Below are 20,838 nucleotides of genomic sequence, written 5' to 3'. Positions count from 1 at the left end.
GCCACCGTTTGTGTCAAGGACTGGAACCTGACAGTACAGCTTTAGCAGCAAATGCCTTTGAGTGTGTACAAGGGCGAGTGCTTAACAAACCCTGTCTAGGGACACTGACCTCTCCTTGGCTGGGACAGGCTGCGATTTTCAGACTCTGCTGTGCTAAATGCATTTTAAATCTCTAAGTGCCAATGAGCAACCTTGAAAGTAAGCACAGCCCACTTGAAAAAGGTCATAGCCGTCCTTGTAGACCACACGTGGTCCCTCATGCCTAAAAACCTTGATTTCACTCTGTTTCTCTTAATACGTGTTTCCTTTGCTGTCATGATACAGCAGGCAGCAGCCCTGAAAGGCCTAACGAAACACCACTCCAACACAGGCTTTCCCTTGTCTGCTGCCTCTCTGACCTGCTCAGATTTTGAATTGCCAGGTATATACATACCAACCCTTCAAAGCAGATTACAGTAGCACCAGGCACGACACACAGCCTCCTATAAAAAATCAAGACAACTGTCAGGTAACAATTTTGAGGCAAATTGCATTTCTGGCTTTTCTGGTGGCTTGGCAGCTGCACTTGTCATCCTTTAGTCAAGAAACACAAACTTCCTATTATCATAGAATCACAGAATGGTTTGAGTTGAAAGAGACCTTGAAGATTATTTTGTTCCACCCCCCTGCACTGGACAGGGACAACTTCCACTAGACATGGTTGTTCAAAGTCCTATCCAACCTGACCTGGAACATTTCCAGGGATGAGGCATCCACAAGTTCTCTGGGCAATCTGTTTCAGTGCCTCACCACCCTTGTAGGGAAGAGTTTCTTCCTTACATCTAATCCTGCCCTCTTTTGAGTTCAAAGCCATTCCCCCTTGTCTTATCACTACAGGCCCTCATGAAAAGTCCTACTCCAATTCTCTCTTTAGGCACAGGAAATTGTGTAAGGTCTCTCTGGAGCCTTTACTTCTCCAGGCTGAACAACCCCAACTCTCTCAGCCTGTCTTCACAGGAGAGGTACTCCAGCCCTCCGAGCATCTTTGGGACCTCCTCTGGACCTACTACCTGCAGGTCCATGTTACTCCCGTGTTTGGAACCCCAGAGCTGGACACAGTGCTCCAGGTGGGGTCTCACAAGAGCAAAGTAGGGGGGCAGAATCACCTCCTTCGACCTGCTGCCCACAGGAGACACGACTCAGCCTTTTCAGTGGCAAAATGTTCCTGTGAGCAGAAATGCGTAGGCATAGAGGCTCACTAACCTGTAATTGTTACTGGGGACTGAGATTGTTTATTATAACCAGAAAAAGGGCAACAATGAGCTTTTAATTGGAAGGATCAGGATTATTCCTGCCCTCAGAAATGAACCAGGTCAAACAGGAAAAAAAGGTAAAAAGAGAAAAAAAAAAAAAAGAAAAAAAGAAGTCACTCTTAACTAGGAAACATTAGAAATTAAAATGGTGATGTTGCTGAGGACAAGAAATTTGAGGACTGTGGGGGAAGGAGTTGCCAAGCTACTGTGCAGAGTCTGCTCAGATTTTTTTCAGTGTTACAGCTATTTCTTTCTCCTTATTTAACAACTATTTTGTCTTTGAAAAACAAAATTTAAAGCAATGGAATCCCAAAGGGATAATGCTTGGTCAGGATGGTATTTGGAGTAGCTGATCTTTAAAGGTCTCTTCTAAACCAAACCACTGTATGATCCTGTGAGTTAACATCACTAGGAGGCAAGCCAAGCTTGGGCAGTGCCTGAACAGCTCTTGCTGTAAGCATCAGTGGTATGAATAAAAATATGAAAATCGAAAGAGCAGAAGGGCACCTCAGTGTCCAGAAATTCACCTTTGACTAGCTGCCATTTAGCTGTTGTCCCACCTGCCAAACTGTGGCCTTTTCAGAGCTGCTTATCTGAGGCTGCATTGGGGCTACCTGGTATAACTAAGGAAAGGAAAATTTTCACCAGGGAAAAAAAAACAAAAAGACAGCAGTAATAGCCTAGCTCCATTGCTCAGTGCAAATATGGCTGGTCTGTTTGAGACTCCAAACAGAAGCTAAAGTGTCTTACAGCACTGTCTCCAGACCATTCCCTTCAGATCTGGAGCACAGTGTGGTACTGATACCAGAGGGAGGGAAAAGTCTCAAGCTGATACCAAGGAAAAATGAAGAAAAAAAAAAAAAAAAGCCAGCTGTGGTAAATCCTTTCTAGCCAGGAAAAGCTGAGCAGTGCAGCAGCCCAGGAATGTCAGTACCAAGCCCTGGGAGGAAGCAGGATGGCTCTGCCTGGAGTGTGGCACAAGCTGTAGTGCTGGCTCAGAGGGCAGAGCAGGCTGGCATTGCTGTTCATCTACTATGCACCATGTTTTGTTCCACTTTTATCTTGTGAGATATACAGAAATAATGGGAAATAAATAGTGAAAGAGTAAGTGTTTTTAAAATGATACACAAGTCCATTTCCTTTGGAGCAGTGTTGGTTTTGTGTGAACAGGCCAAAGGAGTGGAGAAAAGGGACTGGAGAAAAGCTGTCCCAGCAGCAGCTGTTTTTGCTGCTCTCTGACCTCTGGGGGGCCTGTCCCCTTGACAAGGTGGTATGTGCTCACACTTTGTGCACTGAGCCTTTCCTGGCCTGCGAGATCAGCACGAGGCTTTGACCATGTGGCTACCAGCAATAGCCTTGTCACAGAGGCCTGGGCTCACTCGTATTATTCTTTGTGCACTCCATGCTGAGGTTAGTCACCCTTTCTCTGCTTCCTCCTGCCTCTGCTCAGTCCACAGACAAGCCCACAGGTGGGGAAGGAAGTGCAAACTGTTCCTGGACAAGGAGAAAGAAGGCCCATGCATGTGTGCATATCTCTAAGTGTTCTGGCAACTCTTGGTGAGGATCTCTGCATTCAAGGCTGTACATGGACCAAAGCTTTGTGTGGCAGTGCCTGCTGAGTGCTCAGTGAGTGGCAGAAGCATTATCACCACCTGCAGTTTGGCAGCACAGCCCAAGCACTGTTGCTGCAGCACAGGCAGGTGCTCACTGACCATCTCCCAGCTGGCTGGCTACCGATGTGAGCAGGGTGCCCATCCTCCCCAGACACACCCGTGTGTGAGCAGGTGTTCACTTGGCTTGCTGCTCTGCCATCCTGGGCCCTGACAGAAATGACAAGCATCCCAATGCTAGCAATGCTGGCACGTGCCCACAAACACACATGCACACGTGTGCTGTCTCACAGGGGCAGGAGCTTGCTTTGCCTGTGGATCTGCATCCTCAGTGAGGCTGCCCAACAGCCCCTCAGGCCACTCTGTAGTGAAGCAGTGTAGTAAGAATGAGCAAGGCAAGGGGAAAACATTTCTGCATCTGGCACCTACCCAGGAACTGGTCTGGCCTAGCAAGGAACACTATGTGTGATTGAGCCCCAGCAGTCACTGAGGAATCATTATGGTGCCCATAGCTATGCTAGGGAAAAGCTCTTCAGTCTGCCATGCACTCCCACCCATCGTGGACATGCTGGCCAGGGCAGATTTGGCTCCCTTGGGAAGGATGGAGATGCCATACAGTCCTGATCCATGTGGTTCTGCCCCTTGCACTGGCTTTTTCCTCACACACCTGTGCTGTGTGTAGGTGCTGATCTCTCCAGGAGCTGACACTTTGTGTTTTGCCGTTCACACATAGGCAGGGCTGGACTGGGCTGTCCACACAGAGCAGGGAGGGCTGCCAGCCTGGGCAGGGGTTTCACACCTGAACAAACTTGGGTGCTGCTCTGCAGTCAGGGGCCAGGTGATGGCTTTACTGCTGAGCACTAACATGAATAACTGAGCACATGAATACATGACTGTGCTCAGTGCTAGAGAGCAGCGTTACTGCAGCATCCCAGGAGGCTGGCAACCATCACCATTGATCCCTCTCTTTCCTGCAAGTCCAGCCAGTCAGTGCACTCCTGTGCAGCTGCAGAGAGGTAGGAGGTGAACACACACATGCACAAGAGGAATTGTCATAGAAGGTTTCCAAGCTCCCTCCAGGCATAGGGCCCCTGCAGAAAGTGTGGCACACTCATGGCTGGGAGATACCTGTGGGAAAGAAATTAACTGCCACAGGCTGAGGAGTGTGCCAATTGCCAAAGGAGTCTATGGCCTCGGCTTATTGCAGAAGAAACAGACAGGAAAGCCAGCTTGTATGAAACCCAATTATTCAAATTTATTAACATCAAGAATTATGCAATGATGCTGTAGATTTTTTTTTATTAACAAATAGAAAACAGACTGTATACAACAGTGACCCCTACAGCACTATGCATCCACAAGGTAAAAATGAATGTGTCCTCCAACATTACCAACCCTGGATTGCTGATTTCAACGTAGCTTGGATTCTTAACATTCGGAATACATGTGATAATACAATTAGATACCCTTCCACCACCTTTATTCATAACTCAATGCACTCAAAAGAGGGCTGCTCACTCCCCATCTTTAGTGCAAGCGTGATATAATAAGGAGTATTAATATATAGTACCATTAAATTAAGTCCAGTAGTCTTGCCACATTGGTTCATTAGAACATCCTGAAGTAGCGGAAAGTACAATATTCTAGTGACTCTTAACATTTGCAGGATAGCAGAAATTATAGATACACCCAACCTCTGAAGCCATGTGTACTCCCCTCCCCTTCCCTGCAGTACCCTGCTTCCAAAGAGAGCTGGTGCAACTCTGCTGTGGATTGCCTAGGCTTGTGCTCCTTGTCTTTGTCAATGCTCTGACACACTCCACTGGTGAGAGGTGACAGGATGGCGCTTGCACGCACAGAACCGTGGGATTAACACAAAGGGCCGTGTCTTGCTCTCTTGCTCTTTCCATTCCCTCCCTGGGGAACTGTGGGACCCCCTCAATACTCATGCCCCTTTCCAGCAAGACACACAAAAAGAGGTTCCAATTCCTGGAGCCCGGGATTTCGGGTCTCTTACAAACAAGGCGACGACAACTCACGTCATATCAGGATCTGCCAATACACACGGTCACTGGATTGGTTGAACACGTAATAGGACTGAATGGTTTCCAGCTGACAAAGGGACGCTTCTCCAGCGACCCCACATGCCCTCCCAAACCCAAACCTACTAAGGAAATAATGGTGGGGGGGAAGAAGACTAAAAAAATAATTGGTAGCTTAGGTCCAGTTTCATGAAATTTCATATTCTACAGAGGATTAAAAAGCCTATGGGGAATGGAGATGGGCAGGAACCACAAGCCAGCTGCTGCGAATTACCATGGAAGCTGCACTAAAATGGGCAGAACCAGCAGTGACTGGGCTGAAATAAACACAGGGCAGTAAAAAAATGTAAAAGCAAAAGGAAATTAAGAAAACAAAACCCAACTCCCAAAGGTTTGGCGGGTCCAGTTCTGCTTGGGCAAAACATTAAGACTTGCAAAAAATAAAAAATAAAGAGAGAGAAGATTATAAAAACCACTAGTAACTATTTTACATGTTTAAAAAAAAGATCCCATTCCACCCACCTAAAGCCTTGCTGTGAAATGCAGTCGGCATGAGAGAGGGTGAGAGATGCACATGAGCAGAAATTCAGCCAGAGACTGGAAATGCTTTTGGAGTCGGATTCCCTCATTTGGCGCTGGGGCTAAGTTCCTAAATGCCGTGGTCAAAACTGGTTGGCATGGAGGTCTGCTGCCTGGGCAGTACCTCCACCTGTACAGGACTGAGGAATGGGTGGCTCTGGCTCAGAGAGAGCTGTCTCCACTCCTTGACATCCCCACCGCGACTGGAGGAAAGCACTGTTACGTTGCATAGTGGTCAAAGCTGCCAAGGTACTCCAATGCGGCTCTGTAGCACAGCTGGTACTGGTCCTGCAAGGCAACAACGAGGGAAACATGAGCAGTGGGAACACAAGGACAGTGGGCTGTAGGGTCCAACATCCAAAGATATCAGGCCCCTCTCTTCTCCAGATCTCCACTGCCACACACAGAAGGCGAGCTCACCTCTGTCTGCACCATGGCTGGCCGCTGCGTCCGCAAGGTCTTCACCATCTGGAACATGTCCACCACACCTTCGTAGCGCATCCTCTCCAGCACAATGCTGAGTGTGATGAACACACCAGTGCGCCCAACCCCAGCACTGCACAGGGAGCAAGAGGGGCCATTATGAGTCCTGCCAGCCCCAGAAAGGCTCTGCAGAGCTCCTAGGAGTGGTAGAAGCTGCTCCTGGAGCACAGGGACCTGCTCACTGCAGAGAGGCTGCAGTCCTCACTTACCTGCAGTGCACTGTGATGGGCCCATCCTGCCCGAACTGCTCCTTGGTCTTGTGCACCTGCCCAATGAAGTCAATGAAACCCTCTCCTGTCTTTGGCACTCCCTGCTCAGGCCAGTCTGTGAACTGGAACTGGCGGATTGTCCGTGACTGGCCGTCCTGCAGGGAGAGGAGTGTTACATGTGAACCATTGGTGAGGGCTTGATCTCACTCCCCTCAGCACTGGTGCTCCGACCTGCTCTCAGACCCCCTGAACCAGGCCAGGTGAGAAGGTGCACAGGCCACAGATGAGCCCAGGCAGATCTTTTGCTGCATGTTTGGGACCTGTGTTTATTCTCCCATGTTCACCCCAGGGTAGCTGAACTGAGCAGGGCTTTGGACCTCTACAGGGTCCATTGGGTCAATGTTTGGGGCCCAGCTAGCTACCTATCCACTCTAGGACCATGTTTACTGTAACACAAGGGTCCTGTGCCCGGTCTGGTGCTGCACACACAAGCTCCAGGTGCAGGGGGACCTGTGTTAAATGCTCACCCGAGTGAACAGTGCAGGCAAGACAGGGTCTGGTGCTGATAGGGATCCCTGAGCTGCTCATGGGGCTGACAGCTGGCAGGGCAGGAACGTGTGGAGAGAGGAGCAGTAGGTGGTGGACAGCAGCCCTTTTTGCCTGCAGTGCAAGGCAGCATTTGCTTTCCTGTTGCTCCAGGAGCTGTTGCATGCTCCCTTAACTGGCCTGGATAGGGCAGAGGCATGAGAGGCTCCTCTGGGGAGCCAGCAGGTGCACTCACCCTGGCATCCGTCACCTTGAACTCCCGGAGGATGTACTGTGGCATGTTGTACTCTGCCATGGGGTCCACCACGAAGTACTGGTACCGGGCAGAGCGCTCTGCAGGCCAGTACTGATGGCACTTCTCCTGTGGATGAGGAGCAGGGTAAGACATTAGCAGTGACAAGCTGCTGCTCCTCCCTCCCACTCCCTGGGAGCCTGTGTGGTTGTGGGGCCACAGGGGCAACCACCAGACAGTGGGAAGCTTGCCCAGAGCGAGTGGTGCCAAAACCAGACTGGGGTGAGCCAAGAGCTTGTGCCCACAGACAGCAGCCTCATAGCCCCCTTCTCCCCACAGCAGGACTCATACCCGGCCCATCTCACGCAGCTTTGTCAACATCACCACAATGGTGGAGTCGTGCTCCCAGAGCATCCGCCAGAAATCCTCTGTGGTCTCGGCCAGTGGTCCCTGCGTGGCGATGTAGGCCTTCTGCCGCCTGTGACAAACATAATGGTGCTCAGAGCAGCTCCTCAGAGATGGGCAGCAGCTGCTCCTTGGGACTGGTGGGCTGGGTGAGCTGGAGACAGAGCCCCATGGTACCAGGGAGCAAGGCTGACAATCCAGCTATAGGAGGCAGGTCTCTAGGATGAGCCATGGGCTCTGGGAAAAGATGAGCCTGTTCAGCACTTCGAAGTGCTCCCCACAGACACAGGGAGAGCACAACACAGAGGATCCAGAAAAGCTCTTAGTCCTTGCTGGGGTAATGGCATCCCCAGCCCAGCCTCTTGCTGCTGGATGTCTCCAGTGCTGCTGTTGCACTGAGAGCCCTCTTGGCACCCAGGCCTCCACTAGCAGGCTGCCAGCACCCACCCAGGTTGGAAAGAGAGACTGTGTTTGGGGATGATCCCAGCAGCACCCCTGTGTTCCTGCACTTTTACCTTCTGCGTTACCCACCGTCCCTCCCACTGCATGGGAAAACACAGAGCAGCTGAACCACATCACCTGGGTTATACACTCCGGACAGTAACAAGGGCAGTGTGGAAACCATTAATACAGTTCTGTCTGCTTTTCTAAAGCTTCAGAATTTGTTCTTGGTTCCACTGCCAACCAGACCACCTTCCCTAATTTTCCCTGTGGCCTGCCCCAGACTGGCCCCTGAAGAAAGGCCCCTTGGTGTTTTGGACTCAGTTCTGGTGTGCTGGTACCGTGGCTCTCTGAGCTCCCAGCCTGGCACAGCAGAGCCCGGGCTGGCTCCACCACTGTGGGGCGCTGGAGCCCGCGGGACCAGGGCCGGCTTCGTCCTGCCTTCCTCCCTCCGTTCTGCCTCCACCCCTCTACTGGTGCTATTTTTAATGGTGCTAAAATTAATGAGCAGCTGTAAAATACGGGATGCAGACAGGGGCTGCTTCAAGGTGGATTTATAACACATCGTAAAAAACATGGAATGGGGATGCAGAACGAAGTGAAAAAGCTAATAAAGATGCAGCATCAGTGATATCTGCAGGACCTTGGGCCAACTGATTACTTTAGATAACAAGAAGAATGCTGGTTCAAAGGAAAGGATGGGAAGAGATAACAGAACTTAGGGATGGGGTAAGTAGCACATGAAATGGTACCACCTGTTGTGCCGGCAGCCTTCACCCTTTCCCTCTGTAGCATCACCAAGAGGCAAAGCCAGTGTTGCTCTCCACCAGCTCTGCAATCAGGACAGTGGCTGCAGTCCATCTGTCAGACTCAGACTGCAGCCAGGGAGCCACCTTAATGACTGGTGGTGGATGGCTCTGTGCCACATAGGCAGGTGGGAGTGGAGGCTCCCTCTGCTCTGTGACAGCTCTTCTCCAGCCCCTTCATCCTTCACTGATACTCTGTTCCACCCTGAGGGAGCTTAGCTTGCTTTGGTTTTCCTGTGTTGGGATGCTCCCCTTTTGCTCCTTATCCACACTCTTATCCCCACAGAGCTCTTCTCCCTGGGAACTCTTGCTGGGCTCAGCTGCTGGAGCAGTGATGAGGCACAGAGCTGCTGGCCTGGCTGCACCCACATCTGTTCCCTTTGGCAGTGCCTTTTGCTTCTGGGAGGTTACCAGACCAAAAAAGCCAAGCTGTAAGGGACGTGCCACATCTGTCATTGCATCCCCCACTTCAGCACTGAGGATGGTGCACATGAGGGATGACCCTACTGTTATGGTGCACAGAGATGACAGGAACAAAGCTTTTATGTGTATCATTGTGATTTGGTTTGGTTTATTGTCTAGGGGTTGGTTGGGAAGGGGATGTGGCCACTGGGCTGTTCCTCTCTCCTTGCATTTAGCATATAAGAATGAGGTATCAGCAGACAGATACAGAAAACTTAAGCATTACTGCCCTACTACATCTTAATTTGTGCTTTCTAAACTGTGTTCTGAAGAGATGAACCTGGTGATGGGCTTCCCAGTGTCCAGCACCAGCCCTGCCTGAAGATTCGGACTCCTCCCAAAATCAAGACATGGAACGTGGAACAAGCCTTGAGCTGCTGGATCAGCCACTCAGTGGAAGCACACTTCTAACTCTAGTTGCTACAGTGGGGAGTTAGGTACTGTAGATATAAAACACAAGCCAAGGGATGCCTACCAGAATATCTCGTAAAACCTTCCCAGGAGCCAACACAGCCTGCTGCTCCAGCCATGTGGGCATCTGTCTACAGCAACACAAGCCAGCCTGGCAGTGCTCACTCACAGGCAGTCTTCACATATTGCAACTACACACACTGCAGTGTCTGAGAAGATGGAAATAGATAAAATGCAACAAAGTGGTCCCCAGCCCACCTCAGGCAGTCAGGACCAGTCCTCAGGAAAGAGAAGGCAGCTCTGCCTAGGTTTCCAAGCAGGCAGGACAAGCTGGCACATCCACCCAAGGTAATCCTTACCTGTAGCCATCTATGAAGCTGGCATTGATGTAGTCAGAGCCCTCGACACCCCGGATGGGCTGCAGGCAGACTCTCGTCAGCTCATACGGCATGATGTTCACAAGGCGGTTCTTGAATTTGTTGCACGGGAGGTTGGCACTGATGAAACGTGAGGTATGTGCTTTAGAATTGGCCAGATTCTGAAAGAGGAGGAGACACATCAGATCCCTGCTGGGGATGCAGCAGTCTGGGGGCAGAATCAGGACCCTGGTAGCAGTCATGTAGTGGAGTGGCGACCCACAGCAGCTCTCTGATACACACAGAGCCACGAAGCTTTGAACCTTGCTGAGCCAGGGATATATGCTTGGTAGTGGCAGGGAAGCAAAGCTTTTCCTCTTCCAACAATGTCTTGCTATTTACTTCTCACCCCAGAAGAACCCAAGAAAATGTGAGAATTGTGACAGTTTTAGGTAAAGAAGATCTATTTTAGGTTACTGTGAGACATTTTATGGCTCTCTATGAGTCCCGTAAACTGGAGTCATGGTAAATGTGTTACTTAGATTCAAACAGAAGTCACTCTTCCCCCTGCCAGCTTAATTTTTTTGTTTGTTTTGGGTTTTTTGGGGTTTTTGTTTGTTTTCCTTCCGCAAAATACTGTCTCCAGCATCTCCAGAAACACCCTTCTCTCTACGAGTGGCAGAGGCTCTCTGCAGAGGGACAGGGTTGCTCTGGGGAGAAGTGCAGCCATGTGAGGCCCTCCCATATCCTGCTTCCCCAAGGTTTCCCATACAGTGGACACTGCCAGGGCACAGACAGGGGTAGTTTTGTTACTGTTCTGAAGAGATCCTTGGAGAAATGAAAGGAAAATAAAATTTTGTACAATAGAACTACTTGAGTTGAACACAATTCTGTGGATCTCCAGAGGAGTTTCTCAGGGCAGGTGTCACCATGAGACATTCAGGCAGTGAGTTTTACTGTCCTAACCCCAGGATACAAGCAGCTCTGATAACCACAGGGCAGAGTTTCTCAACTATTCCCAGTTTACATGGAAAGCCAGTATTTTGACGCTCCTGCTCCTTTGTCACTTGAAGGGAATCCCCAGGGTGAAGCTGTACTGCTGCAGTTCATTTCACAACCTGCATGGTCTGCTGCCTCCCTGCGTGAGCTATATTCCCCTGCAAGAGATCACTGGACTAAGGCACCTCATCTGAAAATATGGGCACTTAACAGAGCTCACTTCCAGCTCCAAGGCTGTAATAAATATTTGCAGTTGCCATACACAGATACAGGCAGAAAAAGGTGGTCTTGGCTTCTTAAAAATGGTGTACCTTAAAACACTGCCTTCACCAATTCTAGACAGTGAGGCTTGGTGTTGAGGTGGTTTAAAGATTACAGAGCTCAGCATTGAAGAAATGAGACCAGAAATATCTCATATATTTAAATTGAAGCTGTTTCCAGACAAGTTGTTCACAGTAACATCAATTATCACTAACACGATCTGCATCTGATTTCAGATGCAGCTCCTGCCACACAGTGAACCTAGAGCAGAATGTGCTGCTGGGAACTGCACATCCATCTGCCTTTTATCTCCTCCCCAGAAGCTGCCAATCCAGGGGGGACCGTGGCTGACACAAGCTTTACAATTCAAATGTATTTTAAATCACTGCCTACCTGCTTTAGAAATACACAAAAGAATAACTGTCTGTAATGATCCATAGCCTGCCTCTCCCAACACCTGGATAAGCAGCCTGTGGAGTTCTGTGGGCAGAGACAGGGCACTAGAGAAGTGGGGTGCTGGGGCTCTGCCACCAACCTTGAATTCCAGCTCCATTAAAGTAACGCTCTCGCCTGGTGGCACCTGGGACAGCTTCTGGATGTGGGCTAAGAGGTTGCGTGCGGGCACCTCGGTATTGCCAGACGTGGCGGCCTCCAGCAAGGCCTCGTGGATGAAGATGTACTGGTCCTCTGTCTGCACCATGTAGTTGCGCTGGGAGCGCATGCATGTCACGTGGCCGTAGATGTCCACTGTCTTCTCGTGCTTCATCCGCTCCAGCATGGCATCAATGACAATGAAGCAGCCAGTTCGGCCCACACCAGCACTGCAGGAGCACAGCACACGGTCTGAGATGACAGTCTCCTACAGATGTCACATGAGCTCTAACAGTGCTTAAGAGATCACTTGGACTTAGGGCACACAAAAGGGGAGTAAAGGCTTCTCCCTATGAGTGGAGCTCCAAACAAGAAGTGACTGGAGGAGCGAGGTAGAGAATCACTGGAGAACGTGAGAGGCTCCTCTCCTCCTTTCTGCTGTCCCTCTTTCACTGCTGGAGTGGAAAGGACATGGTGTCAACCCTGCTGACCCCTGTGGTGGCTGGCAGCCCCTCCACAAGGGAAGGAGAAATGTGTTTAACAGACAGGACAGTGACAGTGCATGTGTGTGTGAAGTCTGAAGACATGGAGAGCAGGCTGGGCCCTAACACCAGTGAAGTCCATAATTTCCAGCCTGCTTGTCCCCTAACCTGGGTCACTATTTCCTCACCCATAAAACTAGTACAGCCAGCCTGAGAAGGGAAGCAGAAAGCTGAGGTCATGTACAACTATGCTGAGCCCTTTGCTCAAGCACCAAATGCCTCTCCGCAACTCTTGGAAGGGCAGTAGCAAACCTCAAGCTACTCACTCTGAGAGCACCCTGAAAACAGACACGCTGTTGTGACATGTAAACACAGAGATAGGGAGCTAGGCATTCCCTCATTTATGGTACAAGTCATATCCTTAACAGGGCTTTAATACAGCTTGTTTGTGTGTTAATTATACTCCACTACCATCTGAAACAGAGCATGAAAGAAGCATTAAACAGTGCTGGTAAGGCGTATGCTGGAACAGCAATGATAGAGTGGTTTGTTCAGTAACAGTCCCCTCTCGGCTGGTACAAATAAATCTTGGCTGGGTAAGATGCTGAGCCTTAGCAGACTAGTATTTTGCTTTAAGACTTGCCTTTCTACCCTGTGAAGAGTGCTGCTGTAAATACTGCATATGAATGTTGGTAGAGGTCACTGCATCCATTTCTGTCAGTGATGTGCCTCTGAAGGTACCACCCACTTATGCTGGGCACAGATAATTTAATTGTTAAATGGCACTTGCCATTTACAAAATGTGTTTTTGAGGCTCTCCATACAGCAGTGCTGTTTAATCTGATCCAGCAGTAGCAATAGAAATGCCTCCACTGCATTACCACTGCTGGGCTTGTTCTGCTGCCAGCCCAAGCATGCAGTGCAGGTTATGCTACCGTGAAACCTTTCCCACAAGAAGGGGACACTCCACTTTCAGACAGGCTAAAGCTCCTGCAGCCAGAAACCAAACACACAGTCCTACCTGCAATGCACAACCATGGGCCCAGCATCTGTTGGGTTACAGGCCTTGACGCGCCGCAGGAAAGTGAGGATCGGGGTGGGGTATTCTGGGACCCCGTGATCGGGCCAAGCCATGAACTGGAACTGTCGCAGCTCTGTCTTCTCATTGGAGCCATTCTGTTGAAGACAAAGAGGAGTTGTTTTGCATGAGAACAGTCTCATCCCAGTGCAGGAACCTGCTGATGGGCCAGCAACAGCAACAGGCACGCAAAGCTCTGTGTGATGGTGCAGGTACTGGGCTTTCACCAGTGAAAATCAGCAGGAAAAATGCAGGTTTATTCCAAAGCTCCTATATATACAGCTGGTCTGCAGAAAATAAGTTTTACAGACAACAGAGCAACTGTGCAGGAGTGGAACAGACTGTAGGGAAGATAAAAGACTCTTTTCTGCAGAGCACAGGTTCACTACCTGCATACTCACTGCACATTCAGGGAAAATGGGCACTGTGCATGGAAGGGCTACAGCAGCCAGTTCCCTCCCTGCTCCTCTGCATCATGGTGACCCTGGGTGGTCAGCCTGTGTCTGCAGACTGCCCTGCTCCTCTCTGGGCTTGGCTCAGTGATCTATGCAGCAAGTGGTAGGACTGTCTGGGTGATTGCTGGAGCCTTCCTGGGGCATGAGTGTGTTCCCCCCAAGCACTGGGCTCCTGGCCCAGACTCAGTCATCCACAGAAGCAGCTCGCTGCAAAGCCTGTCTGCATTGACATGCTGCTGCTCACACTGCCCCCATGGATTTCCAAACACTAATGAGGAATGCAGCAGGCAGGAGAGAAGGGTTTGTGCTCACATCAGAAATAGCCCCTCTATTTGCATTATTAGTGACAGGAGTGATAAAAATTCACTGCTTCTCATGTTGTCCCTCTAATGGGAGGACAGCTGCTACCTGTACACACACCAGAGGCAAGAACAGCCCTGCTCTGGGGCCTGTCACAGAAAACACAAAGGAGAGCATCAAGTATCCTGGCCAGAGTCCAGTGGTGGCCAGAGACACAACGGGCACCTGATCTCCTACTGCAGCCCATCAGTGAGACATGGCTCATGGGTGTACTGGCCACATGCTTGGCCAAGCCAGGTACAGCCAGAGGCCACTGCCTTGTGGACCAGGGAGCACCCTGCAGCATTGGGAAGCATCTCTGCAATATGTGAAGCAGCAGCAGCCCAGCCAGTCCCATACCTTGTAGAGCGCAAAGGTGCGGACGGTGTAGGTCGCCAGCTCAACTGTATCCACCAGGGCCACCTGGATCATCCCGTAGGTTTCCATACCCCGGCTCGGCCAGTACTGGTCACACTTTACCTGCAGGGAGATGAAGAGAATGGGTCAGCTGCTGGCTGGGGCATCTGGGATGAGGAACAGGGCTCTGCCCTTCAAAGGGTAAATATAGAAATTAGTCATTGTGCATTAGTCATTTTGCAATCTCTGAAATCCAGATTTCCTTCCCCAGAGTGTCCCAAAAGGAAAGGCAAAAAGACAGCACCCCCTGGACCCCTTTCCATAAGTCTCAGAATCACAAGAATATTCTGAGTTAAAGTGACCCACAAGGATTTCAAGTCCAACTCTCAAGTGAATGGCCCATATGGGAATTGAACCCACAATCTTGATGTTATTAGCACCATGCTCTGACCAGCTGAGCTGATCTCAATGACTCATTGAAAGAGGGATTTTCTTTTTCACCTGCAGCCGTGAGTGGAAGTGGCAAAGTGGGCCAGACCACCAGACAGAGCAGCAAGAGCAACACCAGATACCAAGACAGTGAACATCAATTTCTAGCAGTGATTTGTGCCTGCTGTAGCTCTTCTCTGTCTCCTGTTCAGTGAGATGGGCATCTTTGGGGCTTTACTTGAGCAACTCCCTGCCTGAGCTCCACCTGGATGAAGAGAAGGTTAGCAGCTATGTGTTGATGGGAAAAGAGCTAGAGCAGCAGGGAAGAGGAAATGGTGGTTTCTGTGGGCACAGCTCTAGTCAAAGGGCAGCTGAGGTGAATGAGATGCAGCCTGTGTCACCCAGCTATGCCAGCCTGGTTTCCATGACTCACACCTGTGGCAGGACAGAGCTGAATCCAGCACAGTACACAGCAACTCAACAACAGGCACTACCTTTCCATAACATCCGTAGTCCCCAGGGTGCCCCTGCCAGCATGGCCTTGTGCAGCAAACCACCCTGAAGACAGGTGGGACACAGCCCATGCCAGGGCTCCAGCCTGGATGCTGTAACCACCCTCTCTGCACTGCTGTAGGCTTGAGTGCATTGAGCATCACCCAGTGACACCAACCTGCCCCTGTGGCAGGTGGCACATCCCTGAAAATCTGTATCTCCCAAGTGTTTCAAAATGGCTCTGCAAGGAACAGATGCCAGTTCAGACACAGACACATCTTATTCTCCCTCTGCAAGAAGACACAGACTATGGCCAAACTATCCCTTCAGCCCCTTCCTGCAGGCAGGACTGTCCCATCATGAAAACACTGCTGCTCCCTAGAAATCTCCTGCCCTGCATCATCCTTATCACCCCCTTCCAACTCTGAAGCCAGAGTGCTTTTAGCTATTGGTTACAGCTTTTGTTGCATCCCACTTGGCAGACAGCCAAACACATCCCCAGGGGCCCATCTCTCTGCTCCCTTCACATTCCTCCCTGCTCACATGCTGCTGCTCTCCTCCTCCTCCTCTTCACAGCTCCGTGTTTGTAAACTACTCCTCCAGGTTTTTTTTCTGTGAAGCTCCAAGCTCCTTATTTAATTGGTACTCTTAGCATCCCTGTTTCATTTGGTACCTGGCTGCCCCACCCTACAGAGCCACAGTGCCTGGCTGACAGGAGGAAGACTTCATTCCCACCCATGTGCACCACACCGAAAATGGTTTTCCACCCTAGCAGAGAGGAGTGAATGGAAGATCATCTGTGCTTGTCAAGGAATAGTAAACTTAATTATTAGCAGAACGTGTTTACAGGGGAATGTGTGGGAAGGGAAACAATAAGCTTAATTAGGAATCAATGAAGTTCTGCCTTTTAATTGAAACCACTTGCAACTGGGTGGGGTTTGTGAGAGCTAAGAGCCCTCATCCTGCACTCTGGCTCTGGAGTACAGCAACCTGGAGTCATCAAGATGCATCTCTCTCTGCTCTTTGGGTTCCCCTCTCAGTAAGGTCTGCCCTGGCAGAAGTGCCTGGAGCAAGGCTGCTTAATGGGGTACTGCAGGTGCGTGTGCAAGAAGAGCAAGCTCTGTTGCCTCCTGCCCAGGCTTTCCTGCTGTGCTGCCTTGAATCTGTGACTACATGGCAGGCCCTGCAAAAATCTCAGGATTCCTCTTCCTCGCTTGGCACAGAGCATTTGATGCTGACTGGCTGCAGCACCAGCAACTTGGAGGTCACAAATGTTATTTCACAGCTAAACTGATCCCATACTCATGAGTGGGTGGCAGCTGCAGGCTGTCTCCATGAGGCCTGAGTTTGTCTTGCCTGGTCTGGGGATGATGTGACCCTCTCTTAAGGGAGAGGAGAGCAGCATGGCATCCTGCAAATGCTGGGGACAGCTGCTTGCTGTAGTTTGCAGGGGATATTTCAGGGGAACAGCACAGCCTGTGCCTGAGCCTACACCTCAGGGACAGCAGTCCCCTCCTGCCACCCACATGCTGCAGGGCTGTGTAGTCAAGCACAAAACAAACTTCAGAGGAGTTTCCTGTGTGGGATAATAGCAATGCCTGGGCTGGTAATTGAAAATTATTTATTCATGACCAGATAAGAGTCAGTCACATTTTCTGCCAAATTTGCCCATAATGTTTATGCCCCATTTTCAAGCTCTGTAAATTTTATGCTGAAGCCGATGCACTGTGGCACTAAAGCAGATAAGAGATGTTTTCTTCTGGCAGTGCTTGTTTCTCATTAACTTAAGGAGCACAGTAATGTCCTGAACAGCCATTTATTGCAGCTTTGCTGAGTGGCTCCTGTCCTTCCCCTTTGATGCCCTGAGCCCAAGAGCAGCCAGGTACCTCTCTTCAGCTTGAGAGCTGTGCTCTGCTCCCAGCCCTGCTCACAAGCTCCAGATGGCACTGCTGTCAGCAAGAGGGCTGGAGCATGATGTGGCTGCCAGGCTTCTCTTCCCCAGGGCCCTTGAGTACCAGCCTCTTCACACCCCTTCCTGGGGACATGAAATGCCAGGGGAGATCACACCCCAGAGACTGCAGCTTGGTGCTCTGGGCTGGAACAGAACAAGCCACAGCACTGCTCTGGGAGACCTCACTCTGCCAGGCTCTTGGGGATAGCCCAGGGTAGGAGAAATCCTGCTTTAATACCTCTCTCCTGGCAACACAGCCCGGCAGGGACTCACCATGCTCGCAGCTTCAGGAAAGCTAATCTACAATGTGTGTTTCTGAACTGCCACCAAATGATTCTGAAACTGACTGTAAAGCTTTGAAGGCAGCTAAATTGCACAATCCAGCCATTTCTATCCTTTATGTGCTTCTTACTTTGTGAAAACATGAAAAAGGGAGGATGATTTAGACCATCAAGCCAGCTGAAATTGCAGACCATAAAAGCTGATGCTCTTTAAAGATTTTTTTTTTCCCTCTGCAGCTCAGGAACCCTTTAAAGCAGTGTCACCCCCACAGGGCTGCCAAGCTGCTGCTGGTCCCGGCTGGCTTATCACAGCACTGCCGAGGGTGACCTGGGGAGCTCGCCTGGAAAGGCAGCAGAGCCTGCTCTGCACTGGGCAGCTCGCCATGAGGCCTTGCTACCCACCCCAGGCTCTGCAGCTGGAGAGACAGTCCTGTGCTTGCGCCAAAGCCCCTGGGCAAGGGGACTTTCAAGCAAGGTCACCCTTGGGTAATGCTGTGATGCCATGTGACTGCCTGGAGCAGTGTTGTCCCACAGCAGCATGAGCATCAGCAGGCAGCAGTGCTGCAGGGACCCAAGAGGTTATGTCAGATGAAGTTTGAAGGCTCTGGAGTGGAATGAACCGCAAAGCAGTGACTCATGCTAAAAGTTTGGAGCAATGGGGAATGACTGGGATTAGGATCTTCACTAGTCCCAAAAAGGTGTGTTCCAAGAGAGCTCTAGCCATCACCAGAAGGGCATGAGGAAAAGCAGAGCAGGAAGGTGGCTAAAAGCCGTCTTGCCTTGGAAGATGCTGAAAAAGACAACAAAAAAACCTCAGAGAAAATAATCTCCTGGAAGTCCACACTGCAGCTCCTCACCAGAACCCTGCTGTGAGAGAATGCCCTGAGACACCTACAGGGTACAGCAAACACATCCAGGGAAGTACTTGCTGTGGATCACTGGTTCAACTCAGGAGTAACCAGGCTTCTCCACTGCCTCTCCTGGCAACCTGCCTCTCTCTCCCACAGTGTCAGAGAAAACTGCCCACTTCTCATTAGTGCTGGGGATGTGCCAAAGAGGCAGCAGGACATGGGCAGGCAGTGTCAGGGAGCAAATGCAGGGGTCTGGGTCTGGTCAGGTCAGCCTAGAGCCCCTGGGCAGTGTGCCCAATCAGGCAGGCTGCCTGAGATTCTGTGAGGGCTCTGGTCACCTCTTGCCCATAACAAGGATTCACAATGTCACCAAAAGCCTGACCACACACACTGTGTTTGGGAGAGAAACCAATACTGCAGAATGATAGGATGAGGTGTGTTGCGGGGAGATAATGCACAGCTCAGCAGAACAGACATCTCAGGCAAAGACAAGTCCCTCTGGGGTCAAAGAAAACCTGTTATCTTCAAGAAACATGCACCTTGGAGTGCCTTGCCATAACTAAGAAGCCCAGAAGTTAAGTGAGTCAGGATTCCAGGTATGGATTTATTTGGCAACCCAGAAGGGCTTTTCCATGTTCTTCAAATATATGCTCCATCACTGAAATGTGAAGGCACAAAAAAGTCCCCATACAACCCTCAGCTGCAGAGCGCAATTGATCAGAAGCTTCTGATTTTGCCTAACCTGTGTGCCAAGCTGTGAGCCAAGCTGTGAGCCACAGGGCAGGTCAGAATCATTTCCCTGCTTGGGCTGTGTGGGTGACAGTGGCCACTGCAGAGCAGGCAGGGCTCTGCAGCAGGAAGCATAGTGCAAAACTGGGGTTGGATCTCTAGAGACAGCTCATCCCAAAGGAATGCTTTTTCCCTGCAGGCTGTAGGGCATTTGAAGAGGCCAGGAAACCCATCAACAATGCCTGTTTTTTGTACATTAGGAAAAGTAGATCTGTTTTGCCAGGGTGATTGGTGGTTTCAACCACTTCCTCACAGTCAGGGTGGGCTGGGACACCCCTTCTAAGTGCTAAAGTGCTAAAGCTTTGAAAAGGAAGGAGAGCATGTGGGCAAAAGTTTTAACTAAACCCAAACTTGACCATTTCTGCTTCTCAAGAATGAGTTTATTGGGCTAAAAATAATCAGTGCTTCACAGCTTGAGTGCACAAGCCCCTTCTGCTGTTGGCATGGCAACACTAAAATATTCTGCTAGTACAAACGTTCACCACACAAATTTTACTTTTAGGAACAAACTGAATCATGAGAGGCAGAAGCTTCCTCCTCCTTGGGCAGGCTTTGCCCGAAGGGTGCATCTGGGCACAGGAGCACTTGGTCACAGCTTACAAACTCCTGCTTCGGGGGCTGACTATGAAACTCTGTCATGAAAACTGTATCATCTGCAGTGAGGGCTCCCACTCCTTCTCCAACTCATGCCTTCCCCATGGGCTGCAGGCAGCTTTGAATTTATTACATCAGAATATCTAATCCTGGCAGTGTAAGCTGATCATTTGTGCATGTTGTCATTGGACAAGGCACAAATTAGTCTTGTTATTGCAATGAGACCCTGTCAGCCATTCCCCTGCATTGCCAGAAATGCCAGGTCCCTGTCAGGCTGCCGGTACCCCACAACTACTGCAGCTTCTCAGCTTCTGGGATGGTCCACACTCCCCATCTCAGAGCTTTCCTTTCCCCCTTTAACACGAGCGATGTGGGCAGGACAGGATGGGTGCACATGCAGACACGCAAGCAGAACAGAGGTAAATGAGCAGGCCAGCAACAGGAGGTTGTGCCACCCTTTTGCCCCACAGGGATATGCTTACAAGGCATTTGTTGCTGGGCAGCATGAAGCACTGAGCCACATCACTGGAACTGCCTCTCCCCAGGTGCCCTTATGCTGTGAAGTGCTCCCATTCCTCTTTTCTGCCCCACAACAGCTCCAGAAAAGAGAGAAAGCACACACTATACCCTGGACTTCTCCTCCAGCCTGGTCATCATGACTATAGTTGCTGTTTTCTGTTCCCACACCATCCTCCAGAAGTCGCTGAGGGTTTCTGGCAGCGGTCCCTGTGTGGCGATGTAGGCGTTCTGCTTCCGATACCCATCAATGTAATTGGCATTGATGTAATCACTGCCTGGGACTCCTGAAAAGGAGAAAGAGGGCAAGAGTTACTGGGGTAAGCCCACAACCCTGTACCTACTGCTCTGCTGGGCCCTGCAGGCAGGAGAAGAGGCTGGCTTGTTCACAAGGCTCTTGACAAGTCTCCTTTATGGGGTGATGTCAGGATCTCTCCCAGGAATCCTGCAAAGGACAGGGATGGTGCCTGAGAAAAGAAGAACCCTTTGTAACTCCCAC

At 50.4% G+C, this 20,838-nt stretch overlaps 1 protein-coding gene across 9 annotated transcripts in view; it reads right to left on the bottom strand.

The window, feature by feature from the left end:
- Positions 1-4,132: 4,132 nt before the first annotated feature.
- Positions 4,133-20,838, bottom strand: part of PTPRF (protein tyrosine phosphatase receptor type F) — a 376,425-nt gene continuing 359,719 nt past the window's right edge. For all 9 annotated transcript variants that reach the window (XM_088060645.1, XM_088060644.1, XM_088060649.1 and 6 more), the window contains 10 exons: positions 20,451-20,626; positions 14,440-14,559; positions 13,229-13,383; positions 11,670-11,955; positions 9,878-10,056; positions 7,345-7,471; positions 6,997-7,122; positions 6,216-6,370; positions 5,944-6,079; positions 4,133-5,811 (listed from right to left, as the gene is read on the bottom strand). In XM_088060645.1, coding sequence (XP_087916771.1) covers positions 5,743-5,811; positions 5,944-6,079; positions 6,216-6,370; positions 6,997-7,122; positions 7,345-7,471; positions 9,878-10,056; positions 11,670-11,955; positions 13,229-13,383; positions 14,440-14,559; positions 20,451-20,626 — 1,529 coding nt within the window. In that variant the 3' untranslated portion in view covers positions 4,133-5,742. The remainder of the gene's footprint in view (positions 5,812-5,943; positions 6,080-6,215; positions 6,371-6,996; positions 7,123-7,344; positions 7,472-9,877; positions 10,057-11,669; positions 11,956-13,228; positions 13,384-14,439; positions 14,560-20,450; positions 20,627-20,838) is intronic.

This window comes from Pseudopodoces humilis, chromosome 10, assembly GCF_049639895.1.
Source record: "Pseudopodoces humilis isolate 2021_Gansu_Grassland_sample_001 chromosome 10, ASM4963989v1, whole genome shotgun sequence".
Taxonomy (NCBI): domain Eukaryota; kingdom Metazoa; phylum Chordata; class Aves; order Passeriformes; family Paridae; genus Pseudopodoces; species Pseudopodoces humilis.
This window is presented reverse-complemented; position numbering and strand designations above follow the sequence as displayed.